This window comes from Oncorhynchus kisutch, linkage group LG17 (genome assembly GCF_002021735.2).
Source record: "Oncorhynchus kisutch isolate 150728-3 linkage group LG17, Okis_V2, whole genome shotgun sequence".
Taxonomy (NCBI): domain Eukaryota; kingdom Metazoa; phylum Chordata; class Actinopteri; order Salmoniformes; family Salmonidae; genus Oncorhynchus; species Oncorhynchus kisutch.
The window spans coordinates 68,044,649-68,065,042 of NC_034190.2; the positions used below are offsets into that span (position 1 = coordinate 68,044,649).

At 40.7% G+C, this 20,394-nt stretch overlaps 3 protein-coding genes and 1 pseudogene across 5 annotated transcripts; 3 read left to right on the forward strand and 1 right to left on the reverse strand.

Annotated features, from left to right (window-relative positions):
- The first annotated feature begins 2,057 nt into the window (after positions 1-2,057).
- LOC109908164 (G-patch domain and KOW motifs-containing protein) lies at positions 2,058-11,866 on the forward strand. Its single transcript, XM_020506699.2, has 11 exons — positions 2,058-2,303; positions 4,137-4,330; positions 4,456-4,595; positions 6,928-7,034; positions 8,852-9,053; positions 9,325-9,457; positions 10,038-10,191; positions 10,749-10,860; positions 10,988-11,057; positions 11,190-11,275; positions 11,442-11,866. Exons 1-11 carry the CDS (start codon positions 2,101-2,103, stop codon positions 11,568-11,570), a joined length of 1,530 nt encoding a protein of 509 aa, XP_020362288.1. The 5' UTR covers positions 2,058-2,100; the 3' UTR covers positions 11,571-11,866.
- Positions 11,867-12,026: 160 nt separating this feature from the next.
- On the reverse strand, positions 12,027-13,718 carry LOC109908165 (polyglutamine-binding protein 1-like; annotated as a pseudogene).
- Positions 13,278-17,163, forward strand: LOC109908166 (mitochondrial import inner membrane translocase subunit Tim17-B-like). Of its 3 annotated transcripts, none has more exons than XM_031794440.1 (6): positions 13,278-13,381; positions 15,220-15,319; positions 15,412-15,475; positions 15,585-15,713; positions 15,890-16,000; positions 16,121-17,147. In XM_031794440.1, the coding sequence occupies exons 2-6, from the start codon at positions 15,260-15,262 to the stop codon at positions 16,192-16,194; spliced, it is 438 nt and encodes a 145-aa protein (XP_031650300.1). In that variant the 5' UTR covers positions 13,278-13,381; positions 15,220-15,259; the 3' UTR covers positions 16,195-17,147. The 3 variants fall into 3 exon arrangements, 2 of the variants coding, with proteins under 2 accessions (XP_031650300.1, XP_020362290.1); XM_020506701.2 differs by lacking the exon at positions 13,278-13,381 and adding an exon at positions 14,069-14,138 and having other exon boundaries at positions 16,121-17,163; XR_004203688.1 differs by lacking the exons at positions 13,278-13,381; positions 15,220-15,319 and adding an exon at positions 13,728-14,138 and having other exon boundaries at positions 16,121-17,163.
- A 105-nt stretch (positions 17,164-17,268) lies between these two features.
- On the forward strand, positions 17,269-20,146 carry LOC109908626 (PRA1 family protein 2-like). Its single transcript, XM_020507286.2, has 3 exons — positions 17,269-17,595; positions 18,609-18,826; positions 18,996-20,146. Exons 1-3 carry the CDS (start codon positions 17,390-17,392, stop codon positions 19,223-19,225), a joined length of 654 nt encoding a protein of 217 aa, XP_020362875.1. The 5' UTR covers positions 17,269-17,389; the 3' UTR covers positions 19,226-20,146.
- The last annotated feature ends 248 nt before the right edge of the window (positions 20,147-20,394 follow it).

A 20,394-nucleotide genomic window follows, 5' to 3' on the forward strand; every position in this document is an offset into this window, starting at 1 on the left:
TAATTAATGATTCATAATACCACTATAACCTTGACTGCTCCTAGAACCCAGAGCAATGCTCAGTGTGGAGTCAGGCTCTCACAAGCAGGGACACACCCTACACACCAATTGACAGTGAAGCACACACAATAACACAAAGGACATCTGCACACATCATTTCCTCCTCAACATACAAGCTGTTTGTCAAGCACAATAGATGTTGTAGGCATGAAATATGTCAAAGCTGTATCTATGTAAACACTCATTGAACATATGCTCTACTGTTACAGTAGACAAACTTATAATACACTTTTGTCATTATTACCTTTTGGATTTTTGTTTGGGTATAACACAGAATCCAACAATAAAATGAAATTATATTTCTTAGCATGAAGAGACTGTCTTAATTATAGAAACACAAATAAGACTTACTTCTTAGAAAATAATTAGGCTATGCCTAATAAGTACTTTATGGTGGAAAAAAAAATCACATTCTGACTATACTGTAATAACAAAACATTAAAGTACCTAAACAAAATTAAAAGCTACAGCCTATGGGTCAACTTTGACCAGTCAACTGATACCTTTATCAATAAGATCTCCCCTCCCTTATTCTGTCTCACGAGCCCACACTCTCACAATACGTAATATTTAGGTAAAAATACTGACCTGCCTTGGCGCTGACATACACACATCCTTTTCAAGCAATTTAGCCGTTCAAAGAGGAGCCGTTTAAACGCGTCTATATACATTGACCCGACCAAAACGACACTTGACCCCAACGGTGACTGAATTGAATATTACAAAATAAATGCCAAATAGTTTTCTATTCTAAATGAATTCAATACAAGCTATTTGAAATCGGACTAACGCGCGTTTATTGACAGCTGTTATCGACAGTTTCTGCAGACACTCAGACCCAATGTGCACGCCAGACAGAGTATTTGGACACTGTAGTGGAGACTTGTGTGTCATGAACAACGAGGATGCTCTACAGCTGAGCACGAGACCCGCGATGATCTGACAGACGAAAAAAAAACTGTCAGGCAAAACATCTGACAGGTTTACTCTAAATTAAGAGCCTGAGCTGGTAGGCTATACACCGGGCTGTTGTTAATTATGATAATGGATACATGGCATAGGTGTTTTAATTTATCATGGGGCTATCCCATTGGGCACACACTGGTTGAATCAATGTTGGTTCCACGTAATTCCTATGAAATTGACATTGAACCAACCAACGTGAAATAGACGTTGAATTGACGTAGGTGTACAGTGAGAAATTACTTATTTGTTAAGGGATACAGCATCGATAAGCTAACACACGAACCCGGTCCAGGCACTGACGCTCACCTTCATAATATCCTGCTTTCTTTTAGGCATATTCCTTCGCTTTTGAACTTCTTTTGATATATCAGTGTGGTTATAGACTTTCAAACGATTTTTACACTGTAGTTGAGACCATTAATGTAAAGAAAAGACACGGCGACGAAATTGGTTATATCTGGACAGAGGTGTTACGGAATTGCAGATGACAGAGGGCGATACCCATGGCTCGAGGCAATTGAACAAGTCAATATTGCATGCTATGTTTGGCATAATGTTCTCGGTCACAAAAAGCTGAGAAAGAAACCGTGATGAAGCAAATGAGCACCAAGGGATGTGGGGCATGGAGGGGAGAAAAACGGGGGCAAAGAACCGCCCCTAGAGAAAGTGGTGTACAGTATTATACACTATTTCGTTTGTCTGATGCGCTCGTCTTTCAGCATTAGGCTACTTTGACATGAGTACACAGTACGCTGTTGTTGAAGTAACGGACCATACACAACTTTCATTGGATTAACTCAGGTTGGACATAAAATCGTTCAAGTTTATTATAATATAAAATACAACATATATGAAAGGAAAAATAGACTACAGCCAACAACAACAAAAACTGTTGGCATGTGCAATAAACCCGCCTATAATAATATTCCCTATAACGAAGGCATTAGCCGATTGCATTTTGGGATTGCATTTTGGGAAATGTAGTGTCTTCACGGATCCATCAAGTCGCTGTCGGTGCATATAAAACTATATTGCCCAAAGCTCTCTTCTCGTCTCCTCTCGTACATTGCAAACATGGCGTCGTCGCAACATGAACAATACAGCAGTAATGTTGATACTTCAACATCTAGTGTTCAACAGCAAGGAGATAGAAAAGCAGGGGCTGTGTCTTTTGGTTTTAGCAAAACTTTAAGTAAATTTAAATCTAGTCGGGATGAAGATATAGATGCAGATGAGCGAGATTATTTAACAGGAGTCGATGGGAAAGAATTGCTAAGGTAAGAAATCTAGCTTTCTTCTAACGTTGGTGTCTAAATACAGTTCCATTAGGTACGTATTGTTGCTTAGTTAGCTAATAACTTTACTAGTCTGTGTTGAATAAATATGTTACTGCCCCTTCATGTATTAGTTTGTTAGCTATGTATTAGCTACACTTGTTTGAACCTGGTGCGATCTTCTTCTCCGTGTGATTTTCCGGCAGACTAGACGCTTTGTTGCGTATTGCTGCCGGAATGTGAATTGAACATTTTGTTCACAAAAATGGGAAATGGGGGTGGATAAGTTGCACCTCCGTCTAACCCTAAATATATACCACTAGCGGTCTAAGGCACTGCATCTCAGTCCCTGGTTCGAATCCATGCTGTATCACACCTGGCCGTGATTGGGAGTCCCAACTGCCAGCCTCATTAAATAGTACCTGCAAAACACCAGGCTCAATGTCAACAGTGAAGAGGCGATTCCGGTATGCTGGCCTTCACTGTTGATGCTGAAACTGGTGTTTTGCAGGTACTCTTTAATGATGTTGCCAGTTGTTTCTCAAACTAGACACTAATACCTGTCCTCTTGCTCAGTTGTGCACAAAGACCTCCCGCTCCTCTTTCTATTCTGGTTAGAGACAGTTTGTGCTGTTCTGTGAAGGGAGGAGTACAGTGTTGTATGAGATCTCCGGTTTCTTGGCAATTTCTTGCATGGAATAGCCTTCATTTCTCAGAACAAAAATAGACTGACGAGTTTCAGAAGAATGGTCTTTGTTTCTGGTCATTTTGAGCCTGTAATCGAACCCACAAATGCTGACGCTCCAGGAACTCAACTAGTCTAAAGAAGGCCAGTTGTATTGCTTCTTTAATCAGAAAGGCAGTTTTCAGCTGTGGTAACATAATTGCAAACGAGTTTTCTAATGATCAATTAGCCTTTTAAAATGATGAACTTGGATTAGCTAATACAACGTGCCATTGGAAAACAGGAGTGATGGTTGCTGATAATGGGCCTCTGTACACCTATGTAGATATTCCATAAAAATCTGCTGTTTCCAGCTACAATAGTCATTTACAACATTAACATTGTCTACACTGTATTTCTGATCAATTTTATGTTATTTTAATGGACCAAACATTTGCTTTTCTTTCAAAAACAAGGACATTTCTAAGTCAACCCAAACGTTTGTATGTTATTTCATAGTTTTGATGTCTTCACTATTATTCTACAATGTAGAAAATAGTACAAATAAAGAATTAATAGGTTTGTCGTAACTTTTGACTGGTACTGTACATATTGCTGCAATATGACCATAAACTTGAAACACCATAGTGGGTTTGGAAACAAATGTTCTCACGGGATCATTTATATACAGTACCTTAGCATGACTTTATCCAGTGAACACAATGCATCGAAACACGGTCTCCTCAGTCTCACCACCTGGTCTGCGTTGCACAAACGGCGTGCATCACAGACACTGAGGATCCTCAACTTCAATCAATCCACCTTAGCAATCAACCCCACCCCAGCTATCACTCCTTTCAGCGTCGCTCTGCTCTGGAGAGCAAAGCAGGACAAAGTACTTGGTTTGTGTTGCATGGACTTAGGTTTGTACCTAGCGCCCTTCTTTCTGCCTCATCTCGTCATCTGTCATTCCTCCCAATATGAAGGCCCCTCAGTAGCCGCTCTTTACTCTACTGCCCCCCCCCCCCCCCCCTCTGCCTGGTGTGGTCTGCTGGCTGTTAGCCTTGCATACTAGCTAGTAATCTCATAGCCCTTGGGACATAGCCCTTGTATAGCTAATTGTTGTCTAGTTAGTAAATGCTTTCTACCTCTGTCTGTTTTGTTTATCATAGTACCAGGCCTGTGGAGAAGCCGAAGGAGCTGATCATTCCACTCATCCAAAGGAACCGCTGGTGCAGCAGGCAGGAAAACAAAGCTGGCCTGGTCCAGGGGCAAGGTGATGGAGGAAGGGTTAAAGCCAAAACACAACCCCCCTCTCAGGAGCAGGACTCAGTGGAATCACAGGCTGTCAAAGAAATTATTGAAGGTTTGTGTTTGTCAGCTTCAGTTACTACTTCAGTGAGAAAAGCCTCTGAGAAATTATCCTAATGTTGTGAATCCACAGGGTATATAGTCTGTTAGCACTCTTTCAACATTACATCTATCTTTCAGAATCCCAGAGGCAGCTTGACCAGTGGAAAAATGGGGACCAGGCAGACCCCAACCTCACCATCCCCCTGCTGATGCAGAACCAGGCTCCACAGGGGTTTGAGGATGGAGACCACATCAAGGTGGACCTGCGACCAGAGTCTGTAAGTATGGGTTAAAGGTCAGAGAAACCTTGTCTGTGACTGCCTGATTCTTGTTGTCTGGGTCTTGGGTCTTTTCTCATTGGGCTGTAAAGTAACTTCAATGTGTTTTCACAGCGAATGTTATGTTTGAAATCAAATTAGGGAAGGCAACATTTTCAGAGGGAGTTTGAAAATTGGTTCAGTTCATGAGAGAGAAGTTGATTCATAAACAGAGATGGAAAGTTATGATACGGGTGAGTTAATAAGCGCGAGGTGGATTACCAAGAGTGTGTTTAAGTCAGGTCAACAGAGTGTGTACGATGACAGCAGGATGTGGACTGACCAGTTTAACTGGGACTGAAGCCATAGACTGTGTGAAAGTGCTGACCGCAGGATATTTACACACTTCAGATCTGACAGCGTCTTAAGAACGAGATGACACTTGCTCACCCTCCCTCTCCCTAGAGACCAACAGTAATCTTCCTTTGTGCATCTCTTCCTCATCACCCCTCCCACCGCCCTCTCATCACTGTCGTCTTACATCTGTCTTGACTGTAGAAATGCGGAAGGGGTTGGCTCATTCCACCTCTGGGTCATTTTCATGCTTCTCCCCCCATTCGTGTGATCCCAGCTTCTCCTAGAGCAGACAGAGCCCACAAGGGAGCTAGTGATGAGCATGGCCACTGGGACAGAGAGTACACACATTAATGGCAGCAGCATCTCTCTACACTGCTGTGATGTGGTTGGTGACATCAGTCAACCTGGACTGGCTGAGTCTGTGAGCCTTGAGCCAAAGGATTGTATAAGAACAACATTGGCATCAACTTTTTATTGTGTATGGAGTCCGGATGTACACAAGAATTGATCAGTCTATGGAAGCACTGTCTGGCAGGCTGACACAAATGACAATCAGATGTACAGATCCTCAGACTGTACCAGTGGGTGTGTAAAGAGTGATTTCAAATGTTCTCCCTTTCTGGGACTGCATCAAGACTAGAGGTCGACCGATTAATCTGAATGGCTGATTAATTAGGGCCGATTTCAGGTTTTCATAACAATCGGAAATCGGTATTTTTGGATGCCGACGTTTTTATTTATTTTTATATATTTAAAAAAAAAAATATATATATATATATATATATATAACATTTTTTTATACCTTTTTTTATTTAACTAGGCAAGTCTGTTAAGAACACATTCTTACTTTCAATTACGGCCTAGGAACGGTGGGTTAACTGCCTTGTTCAGGGGCAGAACGACAGATTTTTGCCTTGTCAGCCTGGGGGATCCAATCTTGCAACATTACAGTTAACTAGTCCAACGCAATAACGACGTGCCTCTCTCTCGTTGCACTCCTGTTACACGAATGCAGTAAGCCAAGGTAAGCTGCTAGCTAGCATTAAACGTATCCTATAAAAAAACAATCAATCATAATCACTAGTTAACTACACATTGTTGATTATATTATCTAGCGTGTCCTGCGTTGCATATAATCTGACTGAGCATACAAGTATCTGACTGAGCGGTGGTAGGAAGAAAAAGGCCGGTAAACATTCATTCAAACAGCACTTTCATTGCATTTTACCAGCAGCTCTTCGTTGTGCGTCAAAAGCATTGCGCTGTTTATGACTTCAAGCCTATCAACTCCCGAGATGAGGCTGGTGTAACCGAAGTGAAATGGCTAGCTAGTTAGCGCACGTTAATAGCATTTCAAACGTCACTCGCTCGGAGCCTTCTAGTAGTTGTTCCCCTTGCTCTGCATGGGTAACGCTGCTTCGATGGTGGCTGTTGTCGTTGTGTTGCTGGTTCGAGCCCAGGGAGGAACGAGGAGAGGGACGGAAGCTATACTGTTACACTGGCAATACTGAAGTGCCTATAAGAACATCTAATAGTCAAAGGTTAATGAAATACAAATGGTATAGAGAGAAATAGTCCTATAATTCCTATAATAACTACAACCTAAAACTTCTTACCTGGGAATATTGAAGACTCATGTTAAAAGGAACTGCCAGCTTTCATATGTTCTGAGCAAGGAACTGAAACGTTAGCTTTCTTACATAGCACATATTGCACTTTTACTTTCTTCTCCAACTTTGTTTTTGCATTATTTAAACCAAATTGAACATGTTTCATTATTTACTTGAGGCTAAATTGATTTATTGATGTATTATATTCAGTTAAAATAGGTTTTCATTCAGTATTGTTGTAATTGTCATTATTACAAATAAAAAAATAATCAGCCGATTAATCGGTATCGGCTTTTTTGGTCCTCCAATAATCGGTATTGGCGTTGAAAAATCATACTCGGTCGACCTTGAATCAAGACTGATCTGATCAGTTGCTGTATGTTCAGTCCACAGAGGCAGACTATGACAGTGTTCCTGTGGAGGCGTATGGGTTAGCCATGCTGAAGGGGATGGGCTGGAAGGCAGGAGAGGGAATTGGACGGACCTTCAAACAGTGAGTATTCTCTCTCATGGTCAGTCTTCAAATAAAATTGTATTTGTCTCGTGCTTTGTAGTCTACACCAGTTGTTTATCAGGGAAATGCTTACTTATAGGTAATTTTCTAACAATGTGGAGTTAACAATAAAAAAAATATACAGTACCAGTCAAGTTTGGACACCTACTCATTCCAGGGTTTTTCTTTATTTTGACCATTTTATACATTGTAGAATAATAGTGAAGACATCATGACTATGAAATAACACATATGGAATCATGTAGTAACCAAAAAAGTGTTAAACAAATCCAAATACAATTTATATTTGAGATTCTTCAAAGTAGCCACCCTTTGCCTTGATGACAGCTTTGCACACTCTTGGTATCCTCTCAACCAGCTTCACCTGGAATGCTTTTCCAACAGTCTTGAAGGAGTTCCCACATATGCTGAGCACTTGTTGGCTGCTTTTCCTTCACTCTGCTGTCCAACTCATCCCAAACCATCTGAATTGGGTTGAAATCGTGTGATTGTGGAGGCCAGGTCATCTGATGCAGCACCATCACTCTCCTTCTTGATCAAATAGCCCTTACCCTTCCTGGAGGTGTGTTCTGTGTTTGTTCTGTTGAAAAACACATGATAGTCCCACTAAGTGCAAACCAGATGGGATGGCGTATCACTGCAGAATGCTGTGGTGGCCATACTGGTTGAGTGTGCCTTGAATTGTAAATAAATCACAGACAGACAGTGTCACCAGCAAAGCACCCACACACCATCACACCAACTCCTCCACGCTTCACGGTGGGAACCACACATGCAGAGATCATCCGTTCACCTACACTGTGTCTCACAAAGACACGGCGGTTGGAACCAAAAATCTAACATTTTGACTCCTAACCAAAGGACAGATTTCCACCGGTCTAATGTCCATTGCTCGTGATTCTTGGCCCAAGCAAGTCTCTTCTTATTATTGGTGTCCTTTAGTAGTGGTTTCTTTGCGGAAATTCTACCAAGAAGGCCTGATTCACGCAGTCTCCTCTGAACAGTTGTGTCTTACTTGAACTCTGAAGCATTTATTTGGGCTGCAATCTGAGGTGCAGTTAACTCTAATGAACTTATCCTTTGCAGCGGAGGTAACTCTTGGTCTTCCTTTCCTGTGGCGGTCCTAATGAGAGCCAGTTTCATCATAGCGCTTGATCATTTTTGCGACTGCACTTGAAGAAACTTTCAAAGTTCTTGACATTTTCCGGACAGACTGACCTTCATGTCTTAAAGTAATGATGGACTGTCGTTTCTCTGTGCTAGTTTGAGCTGTTTTTGCCATAATATGGACTTTGTCTTTTAACAAATAGGGCTATCTTCTGTATACCACCTCTACCTTGGCTCAAATGCATTAAGAAGGAAACAAATTCCACAAATTAACTTTTAACAAGGCACACCTGTTAACTGAAATGCATTCCAGGTGACTACCTCATTAAGCTGGTTGAGAGAATGCCAAGAGTATGCAATGCTGTCATCAAGGCAAAGGGTGGCTACTTTGAAGATTCTCAAATGTACAATATATTTTGATTTGTTTCACACTTTTTTTGGTTACTTTGTGTTATTTCATAGTTTGGATGTCTTCACTATTATTCTACAATGTAGAAAATAGTCAAAATAAAGAGAAACCCTGGAATGAGTAATTGTCTAAACTTTTGACTGTGTGTTTTATTTATTTGTTATTATAAATAGTTGTTAATGCCTTTTTAGAACCAGGTTTCTCTGTCTGCATTATTTATAATGTCAATAGTGTCCATGCTTATTGCATCAGTATTATTTTTCTCTTTTTCTTTCTGTAGAGATGTGAAGCCTATAGAGCACCAGCTGAGGCCTAAGGGTCTTGGTCTGGGAGCTGATCGCTCTTCCATAAGAGACCTGGAGCCCAGTGGGCCCCGGAGGCCCCCCAAACCAGGCGATGAGCGGAAGGAGGAGACCCTCGTCCTGGGGCCTGGAGGCCATGTGCTGGTTGAGTCTGGAGCACACAAGGACCTTTACGGGAAGGTGAGATATCTGACTTTGTGTCTGAAATCACAGAAACCAACAGCAATCTCCTGAGACCATGACATTGTGTTATACCACTGTCTAGTATGCAATATTCTGTGTCATAGTTGTTGTTCTAGTTTGATGACTTATTTAAAAAGAGCAAGACAATTAGCTTAACTTTGCTAAAAAATGTTATTACTCCTCTACTTGTGCATTTTCACAGGGATTGACTGTTTTGCCTCGCCCTCCTTCTCACACCCCTCCCATTACCATACCATTCTTGTTACAGATCGAAGGGGTTGATCCGGACAATGCACGAGTAATGGTCAAGCTCGCAATTGGTAGCAAGACAGTGACAATCAGTCAATATGCACTGAAACTGGTTGACCGTACAGAATATGACAAAAACTGCAAAGACCTCAGTAAGTCTGTCTGCTGACATCATTTTCGTTTTGTGAATGCTCTATGAAATTACATTGAACCTGTTCTCGGTAAAATACTGGACAAATTGGGCAAACAGGGAGTCATGGAAATGTTCTTTCCATTATTTCCAATATTATTGTCTTTGCAATATTGTGAGATACCCCCTCTCTACATAAGATGGAAGGTTCCAGACACGAAGGGCAAAAAATGTCTGAGTGATGAGCTGAGCTCTCTCTAACTGACATTTGAGCCGCTGTGTGAAAAGAAGCAATCTGGCCATATCCATTTAAACCAAAAACAGCCATGCTGTTACTGCTTCTATTATCAGTAATCAGACAGACCTGTTCCAAAAGTGGAGGGAGTTTCACACATCAGGAATGCCAGTCAAATAATAATAATAATACTGGTGCTGATGTGTTTATGCACAGGCTAATTTTACTGCTCTTCTGTGGCTTATTTGTTATTGCTGAACAGGTAAATGTGTATCAGCACTATTATTATTGATGATGCAAATGAGACTACTTGATAATGCAACTGTTGAATGGAGTCCCCTGTAATACTATATTTTCTTCAAAACAGGTCGCCTAAGCAGGGCCCACAAAGAAAAGGAGAAAGAGCAAGAACGGCAGAGACGGGAAGAGAAGGAGAAAGAAAGGAATAATGAAGATGAGAGGAAGAAAGACAGAGGGAAGGACCAAAGAAAAAGGAAACATCGGGATTCAAGTCAGGACAGGTGGAGATTCCTGAAAATATTTGATGTTGGAAGTGTAATATTTCTAATAAATACAAGAGGATAACGTATATGACTTGGATTCGTTTATTTTGGAATATAGTACTCGTTCATAGAAATACACATTTTATTTACTCAACCCATTTCATTTGTTAAAGGTGCAATATGCAGAAATCACTCTGCCATTTCCTGGTTACTAAAATTCTAATAGTTTTCCTAATTTCAGTTTGACACAACAAGCAATAGATTGTGTAGAGAATCATTGTACCATCTATACCACTGAAATTTATTTTCATTAAACCAAAAATATTGTACTTTCAGCTGTTTGAAACTGGTGTACAAAACTGAAAGTATGTGAAAACTAAACTTAAGCCTGGAAAGCATAGAAATAGAACATATCTACCGCCTCTTAGATTTGCTTTCTATTAATGAAAGATCTATAACTCACATTTCTATGTGAATTTGGTCAGGTTGCCTGAAAAGGTATGGGTAGATTGCTTCAGATTTGTAATGTAATATTTTCTTGATCTTCACATATCACCTTTTCCTTCTCTCCTCAGAGAGAAGCCTATGGCGAAACTACCCCCTGCTTCATCCCCCTGGCTCCAGAGAGACCTGAAAGTTCGCTTTGTAGATAAAGCTTTCAAAGGGGGAAGATACTACAATTCAAAGGTACTAACACAAGGGGCACTAGTACACATCATTGCAACTCATTGCCTATTGACACTTTACAGCCCACAACAGTTCTGTTGTTGATCATTATCAGTTTAATTAATATCCAATGATTTGTTTCTTGTAGATGCGAATAGAGGATGTCTTGGCGCCAAACATCTGTGTGTGTCGTACTGAGGAAGGCAGATTCTTAGATGGTGAGTTCATGAGTCTTTGGTTTACTGCTGAATTACATTCTACTCACTCCAACCCATATGCTTTTAAATGGTATTCCCTCTACTCATCTATTATTCTTTTTTTACTCTGATGCCCTTGTCTTTTTAACGTAGATGTTAAACAGACAATGCTAGAGACCATTGTGCCAAAGAGTGACTCGGACGACATCATGGTTGTACTCGGTGAACACAGAGGGCAGGTGAGTGGATGAGTTGGCTGGCTCATCGTAATCATTTTGCCTGTAAAATATCCATGCGGATTTCTGTTTCATAGCTTTCATTACTGATTGGATTGAAGGGCTACAAAATTGGGAATGTTTAAGTACATATTTTAAAGGGTCCGTTGTCAATTACGTGGTGTTTCAGGTGGGTCGTATCCTCCAGAGGGACAGAGACCGAAGCAGAGCCATGGTGCAGCTGGACAGATATGAGGAGAAAGTCTTCACCCTGGACTATGACTCCATCTGCCATTATGTAGGAGGGGGAGATCGCTGACCCCCTCTGGTCTTACCAGCTCAACCAGTGATGCAGTGGTAAAAAAAATAAAGTGTGAAATAACGTTCCCTGTACTTTCAAAGCATTTCCCCATGTTAGGTGGGTGAACGCTCATGCACAAGTGTGTAAACGGTGTTTACCTCCACTACAACTGAGGTCAACATGCCCCAACGTCCTCTTAGTGGATATGTAATGTCTACATTTTACACTTTGTCATAAAATGCAAGCTTCTCTGTATGTACACTGAGTAACTTGTCATATTGTACCTTTTTTAATAAAATCATGTCAAAAGCAAAGCCATTGTATTGTGCTTTGTCCCTACTCAAGAAATGTGGCAATAACACTAATGGCAAAATCATGTTGGCCATACTACAAATTATGCCATTTTTATGTTTCCTGCAATCGCATTGCACACAGCCTCTTTTTTTCCAAAGGAAAAAAGCCAGTTCAAGTCAAAAAAAATACAAACTTAGTCATTTATTTAGAAATGCCACTCATCTGATGATCGTTAAACAAAAAGGTAGCCTGCAGGTAACATTCGAGCAATACAAAAATAAATCCAAGTAATATTTATACATGTACTGAAGCACATGACAACTTGTTTTTGTTTCACCAGATAAGCTTCGTCAGGAGTCTCACATTCCATGCTGTATGGATTGAGAATAGAATGTGAACTTGAGACTTCATCCAAACGTAGCAGACAAGGAGCCCACAGTTCTGTGTTTCCCTCCGAGTTTGAAGCCCTGTGGTCAGTCGTCGTCAATCACTGGGGGGCTTTTTATTGGCAGCGTTGGCCCTGAGTACAGCTCCAGGGCTGGGGTACGGACGCTGCTGGAACAAAGGCCCTGATGCCGTGGTGTCTTCGCCTCATTGCGCTTGGGCAAGCCAGTGGACCAATTGCCCCTATGGGAAGGAAAATAAATCTTAGATACATACACAGCAGGGGGAAAAGAGTGGTGATGAATGACCACTGGTTGGGTCAGTAGCCTTACTTGGGAGCATCGGAATAGGAACTGGGATCCATTGGGTCCATCTCATACTTCCTCCCTGAAAGAGTACAGAGATCTGTTAGCAAGTGTATACAATTCATTAGGTTTGTTTATGCTTGCAATATTTGTTTTGAGCAAGAAACACTGTCCCTCTGGAGGAAGGTTATGAAACTTTACCTCCTCGCTTGTTCTTGCTATAAGGGGCAGTGTCTTCTCTTCTCTGCATCTGTCTGTCTCTCCCTCCCATCATTCCTTTCCATTTCCGTTTCTCGCTCCCTCTCTCTGTCCTCTCCAACTTCTGCTGTAAGACAGAAAAACAGAATATTGGGGTTAATGAATGTCAATCAAATCCATCCTAAATATTGAGTCTGAATACATAACGGTCTCCTACTGGGTGGTCATGCTAGGACTCTTTTTACCCCTCAACATCTTGGCAGCTTTGGTTATCATAGATGTGGAGTTGGTTGGGGACAGCCAACCAGATTCCACATTCCAGGTCAGATTCCACATTCCAGTAGTATGGCAGACCACTGAGGATACAAAATACATGGAATCTTAGTCTACGACCAAAAATAAATCACTCCATCATAGCTGCTGTCCAGTAGCCATACCCAATGGGTTTTGTACAATTTACAGATTTAGTAGAGAATCTGAAAGAGTGCTTACCAAATAGGGTCAATTACTTTGTACCAGTTGGGTGGTAAATTCTCTCGGGCAGTGGCCTCATAATCTACATTGTTGTCGTCGTAGTCCTCAGCAATGATCTCCACATCTATAGACAAGTAGTGCTGGTAAATGACAGATAGCTAGTTAACGTTTTCAGTGAGTATAAATTTGATTGTTTGGAACAGTTTGTTGCCATACCTTCAACTGAGTACTTAAGAATCCCTCTTTTGGCTAGGCGAGCCAGTAACGTCGGGGACAGAGGCATCCTAAGAGAAAATTAATGCTTATAACTAGCCTCACTCACATTGTCATTGCCCAAATACATTAGTTGGCTAGATTTTTTTTAAAGTACGTGTAGCTAACGTTAGCTCACTCGCGTCTAAGCATCAGTATTGTGGCCAGCAAACTAACGTTTCCAGACAATCCAAATTAACCGTAATTTAAGGGAAACGTTAATGTAATCAAATGTAAATACAACTAAAAGCCCGGTTTATAGTTACCTGCAGCCAAAATTGTCATTGGCTACTTAATTTCAGATGTGGAGTGAAATCTAGCTAGCTAGCTAGCTAGCCCCCTCCGTGATAATAGAAACAGCACAAAGGCACTATGATTATGTCATTATTTGTGGGGAGGTTCACGTGCTAACATGCCTGCTGTATCTGCATTTCTATTTTGAAGTCGGGAAATATAGAAACGCAGTCCCCTGATTTTTGCAGCTATGGCTCTATCCAGTTTTGTGGATGCCAGTCTACCAGAAACAATGCAAAATTGCAAACTAGCCACCTACGCAGCATCGCTTCAGACTGGCGAAATTGACGTACGTGAACCAACCCAATTCCTTCGTCTCAGAAATGTGTCGTCACACAGCCCGAACAGCAACAACAAACATGGAGGAATATGCCCGTGAACCTTGGTAAAGTACATTTCAGATTAGGCTGAGAATTAACTAAACCGTTTTCAATATTGGTCCGATCTCTCTTTAGCCAACATACATGGTTAAAGAGTATGCTTCACCATATGGTTATGCCTTTCATGCCTGAGTCATTACAAAAATGATGGTTGAATTAGCTAGCAGTAACCTTAAGAGAAATCTGGTGCTTACTTGTCCTTTTTATTTTTTATTTATCCTTTATTTAACTCCTTGCTTTAAATGAGTATTGAAATCGAGAACCAACTTCTCTCGTTGAAAACGATATATGGTCAAACGTTTATTCCAGTGCCAAAAATTGACAAAGTGTAAGTATTGTAACGACCCTGGGTTTATACATTTTGGTCGTGAAGTCAGTGTCTTTCAACGGTGGGTTTTATAAAATGTTGCGTACAAGAGTTCGTCAGGACTTACTTTAGTTTTTTTTATTTATTATTTTCTATAAAGCCCACCATTACGGGATATACAGCTGCGGTGATTGCACTTTATCCAATACAAATTGCAGGACACACAGACCTGCCCAGCAGCTCAGTAGATCGGACTTTGTTTGCTTAAGACAACACGGTGCATGTTTTTACTTGAGAAATGCTGCAGCAAACACTTTAGGTAGATGTAAAATTGCGTGAATAAAACCTTATAAGAAAAATACTAAAAAGTAATTACAGATTTTCTTGAGTTATCTTAGATTCCTTCAGACTATTTTGAGTAAGTGATACTAGCTTTGTTCCTATGGTATCTCATGGGAGACAAACATTAGCAACACCCCTAAGACTCAAATCTCGTTTTTCGAAATGAGCAACACAAAAACACAGGCAGAATCGGTGCATTCAGTTGCTCTTTAAACTAGCCTTTTGTTGGCTAGTCTTTGTAAAATGTTTGTTAATGGTTTTGAATTAGTATCCTAATAATAATATTAGCTATTTAAATATTATGGTAGTGTGTGTGTGTATATATAGTTTAAATCACTAATAAGCCTACACATTTATGAATAGATAGACAAAGGATTTCTATAGAATCTGTCAGTATTGTGGTTTAATTACCCATGTCTTTTACACACACTTCTCAGTCCCTGGAGAATAGTAGATGATTGTGGTGGTGCATTCACCATGGGGACAATTGGCGGAGGGGTATTCCAGTCAATCAAGGGCTTTCGGAACGCTCCTGTGGTCAGTTTAAAATACTTTCTCTGAGCATATCAAATATATTTTAAGATCAATATCAGCACAGTGATTCAATCCTTTTTTCCATCTCTGCACAGGGCTTTCAGCACAGACTAAAAGGTAGTGCCAATGCTGTGAGAATAAGAGCTCCACAGATCGGCGGTAAGGGTCACTGTCTCTACAGGAGTTCTCTCTCGTACAGCACAAAGTACAAACCCCATCATCACTGTTTGTTTATTTCTCACTAACAGTTTGTGTGATGTTCCTGTAGGTAGCTTTGCTGTGTGGGGTGGACTTTTCTCAACGATCGACTGTGGTCTGGTCCATATTCGAGGGAAAGAGGATCCCTGGAACTCTATAACTAGTGGAGCGATGACTGGGGCAGTCCTGGCTGCACGCAGTGAGTGTTGAAGCAAACGTTTATTTGACAATAATTTAAATTTGGTATATTTCATTCTTTTTCTAGACCCTCAAATCTGAGCACATCCCCACCCCCTGCCTGCCCATCTTGCCCCACTGACCCAACAAAGTCAGATTACCTCAAGGGCTTGACATTTGGCTTTGTGCTCTTCTCAGGTGGGCCCTTGGCTATGATGGGGTCAGCTATGATGGGGGGCATCCTACTGGCCCTGATCGAGGGCTTTGGGATCCTTCTGACCAGATACACAGCACAGCAGTTTCAGAACCGTAAGTAATGCTTAGAAAAAGACTCTATCTATAGAATGAAAAACATCTGAAAAACCACCACACAGCAGTAACTATTAGACATGACAAATCAGTTTTTTTATGTCTCTTTCTCCTATCCAGCAAGTCCCTTTGTGTATGACCCCAGCCAGCTTCCTCCGAAGGATGCCAGCCAACAGCAGACTGGGTTCCAGTAGAGCCCAACTTGGTCTGGAGCTAATGAGCCTAGCTACAGCCCTGCATACTGTGACAGTCTCTGACTAGAGAGGAGAGAGGCGCTCTGTCACCTGACCACACAGCTGTCAGCAACCTCAGGGGAATGGAAATATCTAACCTAAGCCCCCATCCTCTCAATGGCAATAAGAATGTAGATGCACTTTAGTGTTATTCCTCAGGGCTAGATTACAGTTGATTTGAGTTATTTATGAATATATGTTTGTGTATACCGGTACACCAGTGTTCCTTCTGACTAGTCCCGAATAATACACACTTTTATCAGATACATTTGTGCCCAAACCCGTCATTTCATGGTGACTGTAAGAATGTTGGTGCTTTATTACCACAGCTACAGAAATAGAATGGGTAGCTGAAAATGTATAGGCATTAATACATAGGATTAGAAATTGCCTCAGTCTTATCAGAAGTGTGTCAGGTATGGCACAATCAATGTCGTTCAAAACGGATGTATTTTCTCTTGCTTGTAAAAATGCAATGCACTGAGGGAGGAGAACTGCACTATCATTTAATTTCCTCTCCTCTTTTATAATTGTATGGCTTATAAGGGTCTAAATCACATCACAAACGCACCAATGATTTGTTTCCATTTGTGAAACTCAGATAGCTGGAATGGAATGTCATGACCAAATACAGTCACAGCTCATTTGTTCTGCTGTTTATGTCACTACCTTCATTGGATGCCTGCCATTATGCCATGCATTACTAGACATTCCCGCTATCTAAGCACTATAAGGTCTATCCACTTTGATGAACCAAAGCACTTTCTTACTCCATCTCTCTGTTATTGTGTTGAGAAAAATTAGATGGGTTTTGTGACACAATGAAGATATGTTTTGTAATGTATAGAATGCTGTACAATAGTTGTTGGTTTTAATGTATTTATGATGCAGAAAAATAAATGTTTACAGTGTAATTGACTGGAAAAATTATTTAAATAGTTGATTCTTGTGTGGCTCCTGAATTCCTTCTGATCAATGACCGTATATTGATTGCCGCGTTCGAGTGCTACTCCTATCTAGGAATCTCGGACATTTCCGATTCGCTTACTGGTTGTGGCATTAATCAGCCTCTGACGCGATCAAGTAAGCAGCAGTTGATTCTCTTGAACAAGTCCGTAATCGAACACGCTCCTACCGCCGCTTCGAATAATGGGAGATGTTCCTTTTTAGATTGAATATTGTGAAAATGGACGTGCAGCCGCCTCCTATCCGAACCTTGGATGATTTTGTTTTGGATTCGTCTCGGTTCGCCGTGCGAGACATTCCTCATCTGGAGAGATGGAACAATCGGATCATAAATAACTTGCTCTATTACCAGTCCAACTATTTCGTCTCGTTTTTGACATTCCTGGGAATAGTAGGGTATGTTTCTGAAGTGGTCGTTTGTTGCATGAAACCACAGCTAATGAGATAAATAGTAATGTCGTCTTTTTGTAGGCAGCTCCATGGTTCTTTGGACAAAGTCTATGGGGAAATTAATGGCTTTTTAGTAGGGTTTTGTTGTTAACACAGGTTTATACGTTTTCTATGATAATCTTAATCGGCTAACGTCACTTTTTGTGAATTTTTAAGCATTTATTTAATACAAAAAGTATATAAAGGCTTCAAAATTCATAAAGGTCATGTTAACATATTGATATTATCTCATAGAACAAAACGTATAAAATCTAAGCCTGTGTTAACCGCAGACCTTATTTTCTGCGTTCATCCCAAAGCCCTAATCTTTCCCCATTCCCTTTCCCAATAGGGATGACTGAACCAACAAGAGGTAACTCATTTCCGTTTTTTAGGACTACAAGCTGGAAAGCTCTATAGTAGCTACTATTGTAATATGACATCACAAATTCTGTGGAAATGGATGTGCTGGGTCCATGGTCCATAATCAACATAATCATGTATAAGCTAGCTAACAAGCCATTGGCTGTGATAATGCACTGATTAATCGTTTATTTGGATTCATGGCCTTATCAATGTGACACAATTTAGTTGACCTATATAGAGAAATCCACTAACATCAGCCTTTTCTCTACACAGAGAGGCTGCTGCCTACATACAGACTTGAAAACTTTGGCCACTTTAATAAATGGATCACTATTCACTTAAATAATGTTTACATATCTTGCATTACTCATCTCATACCTTGCCTATGCCGCTCGGTCATTGCTCATCCATATATTTATATGTATATATTCTTATTCCATTCCTTTACTTAGATTTATGTGTATTAGGTAGTTGTTGTGGAATTGTTAGATTACTTGTTAGATATTACTGCACTGTCAGAACTTGAAGCACAAGCATTTCGCTACACTCGCAATAACATCTGCTAACCATGTGTATGTGACCAATACGATTTGATATCCTTCCTGCTCTGACAGGTTTTTGTGGCCCTTCCACCTCTTCTTGGGGGCCACAGTGGTGACGTTGATATTTATGGGGTTTGTGTGGGCAGCAGAGAACCAGGTCCCCATCAGACAGTTGCGCCGGAACCACCCATCCCTGGCCCTAGGTGCCATCCTGGGGGCCAGCTTCCTCTTCATCACAGTGCTCGGAGGAGTATCCGTCTTCCTCTTCGGCATAGCCTTCCCCATCTTATGTTAGTATTTATTCTCTCTTTCACCTCGCACCCACTATTGTTGCCACAATGTAAACATATATCAATCTTTGGCTTGTAGCAATATTGTAACATAACACTCTCTCAGCCTCTCTCTCCCTTTGTTATGCCCCTGATCTCTCTTTTCTCTCTAACTCTATATCTCTTACAGTGATACTGATCCACGCCTCTGTTAGGCTGAGGATCCTCAAGAACAAGTTGGAGAACAAGCTGGAGAACATTGGGCTGAAGAGAACACCCATGGGGCTCCTACTGGAGTCACTAGGACAGGAACAGGAGGCTGGTCCTAGAGGGGGAGGAGAGGAAGGGGTAGAGGGATTCCTGGTTCTATTTCAATCTTTTGCACCTAGCCCTATTCCCAGATCGGAAAGGACTGGATAAATGTTATCAATATGTTGAGCTAAGTTCCTTCACATATCCTGTCCTGATATGTATTCACAGTGGTAGAAGATAGAGACCTAAATGGAATGAGTCCTCTCAGACTAAGAGTGGGAGACAGAGGGAGGTGGTGAGGGAGGGAGGCTGAGGAAAGTAGAGGAAGAGAGGAGGGAAGTACTGTAAAGCAGTGGTGAAATTATGATGTCAAAGTGTCACGAATGTGGTGTTACAGATTGCAAATTCTATGGACTCTGCAGCCTTCTTAATGCACACACTAACTGTCGTGGGTTCTTTCCCCCACAAGTCATGTTGCACACTTTGACAAGCTCCTTATTAGAGTTTGCATTTTAAGCTGACATTATGTGAGCTAAAATACTGCGCTGAGAAGCAAATGTGTCCTAACAGACATGCAGTGTGGAGAGTGCTACAATAAGATGGTTTTTAAAATGCAATTTAAACGCTAGCGTTATGGTTACAATTTTCTTTCACATGGAAACCTGAAGGTGTTTGATGAGCCACTACTCTAACTCCTGAACACACTACTTTTTGTGTTATTGTCTATTCTCTACTGCTGTTGGGTTTTATTATTTGATGCAGTTGAAAGTTTCAATGAGTCGGGATAGATCAAGGACAATTGTGGATCAACTGTATGCTTTTAATAGAAATACAATTAATTCTACTTCTATGATGCTATGATTCCAATCATTTAAAAAAAGGATTATGTATATGTCTCTGTCCAAGCATTATGTGTTGCCAAGAACATTAATGTCAGTTTGTCTTCATTGTGTAAAATGTTATTCCATTGAGAATGTTGTATTTCTTTTTAGCAGTGCCTTCTATGGATTTATAATATTGTGGTTATGTTTTTTTTCTCCAATGCTGTCAAAATTTATTTACGCTTAATTTAATACATATGCAACATCTTGTCATGATTTTATTTTTCAATCAACCTATTAAAACTTATTAGATTTGATGATCAAAGTAGAATAATAGTTACATCCTGCCTGCCTTGTCACACAATAATTGAAAACATTTTCTCAGCACAGCTGGGGAAAGCTCCAGCACACAAAGCTTTTTCTAAATAGAATCACACATTTTCTATGTAGCATGCAACTGTTATTAATGATCAACTATATAGGAATGAATGTAGAGAATGCTGCTGCACTTGGAAG

Excerpts from the sequence above, each read along its gene's own strand:
- LOC109908164 (XM_020506699.2), top strand. The coding sequence starts at position 2,101 with ATGGCGTCGTCGCAACATGAACAATACAGCAGTAATGTTGATACTTCA. Across the intron at positions 11,058-11,189 it reads GGAAGGCAGATTCTTAGATG|ATGTTAAACAGACAATGCTA; the intron begins GTGAGTTCATGA and ends TTTTTAACGTAG. Across the intron at positions 11,276-11,441 it reads TCGGTGAACACAGAGGGCAG|GTGGGTCGTATCCTCCAGAG; the intron begins GTGAGTGGATGA and ends GTGGTGTTTCAG.
- LOC109908166 (XM_020506701.2), top strand. The coding sequence starts at position 14,077 with ATGTGTCGTCACACAGCCCGAACAGCAACAACAAACATGGAGGAATAT. Across the intron at positions 14,139-15,219 it reads GAATATGCCCGTGAACCTTG|TCCCTGGAGAATAGTAGATG; the intron begins GTAAAGTACATT and ends CACACTTCTCAG. Across the intron at positions 15,320-15,411 it reads GCTTTCGGAACGCTCCTGTG|GGCTTTCAGCACAGACTAAA; the intron begins GTCAGTTTAAAA and ends ATCTCTGCACAG.
- LOC109908626 (XM_020507286.2), top strand. The coding sequence starts at position 17,390 with ATGTTCCTTTTTAGATTGAATATTGTGAAAATGGACGTGCAGCCGCCT. Across the intron at positions 17,596-18,608 it reads ACATTCCTGGGAATAGTAGG|GTTTTTGTGGCCCTTCCACC; the intron begins GTATGTTTCTGA and ends CTGCTCTGACAG. Across the intron at positions 18,827-18,995 it reads CATAGCCTTCCCCATCTTAT|TGATACTGATCCACGCCTCT; the intron begins GTTAGTATTTAT and ends TATCTCTTACAG.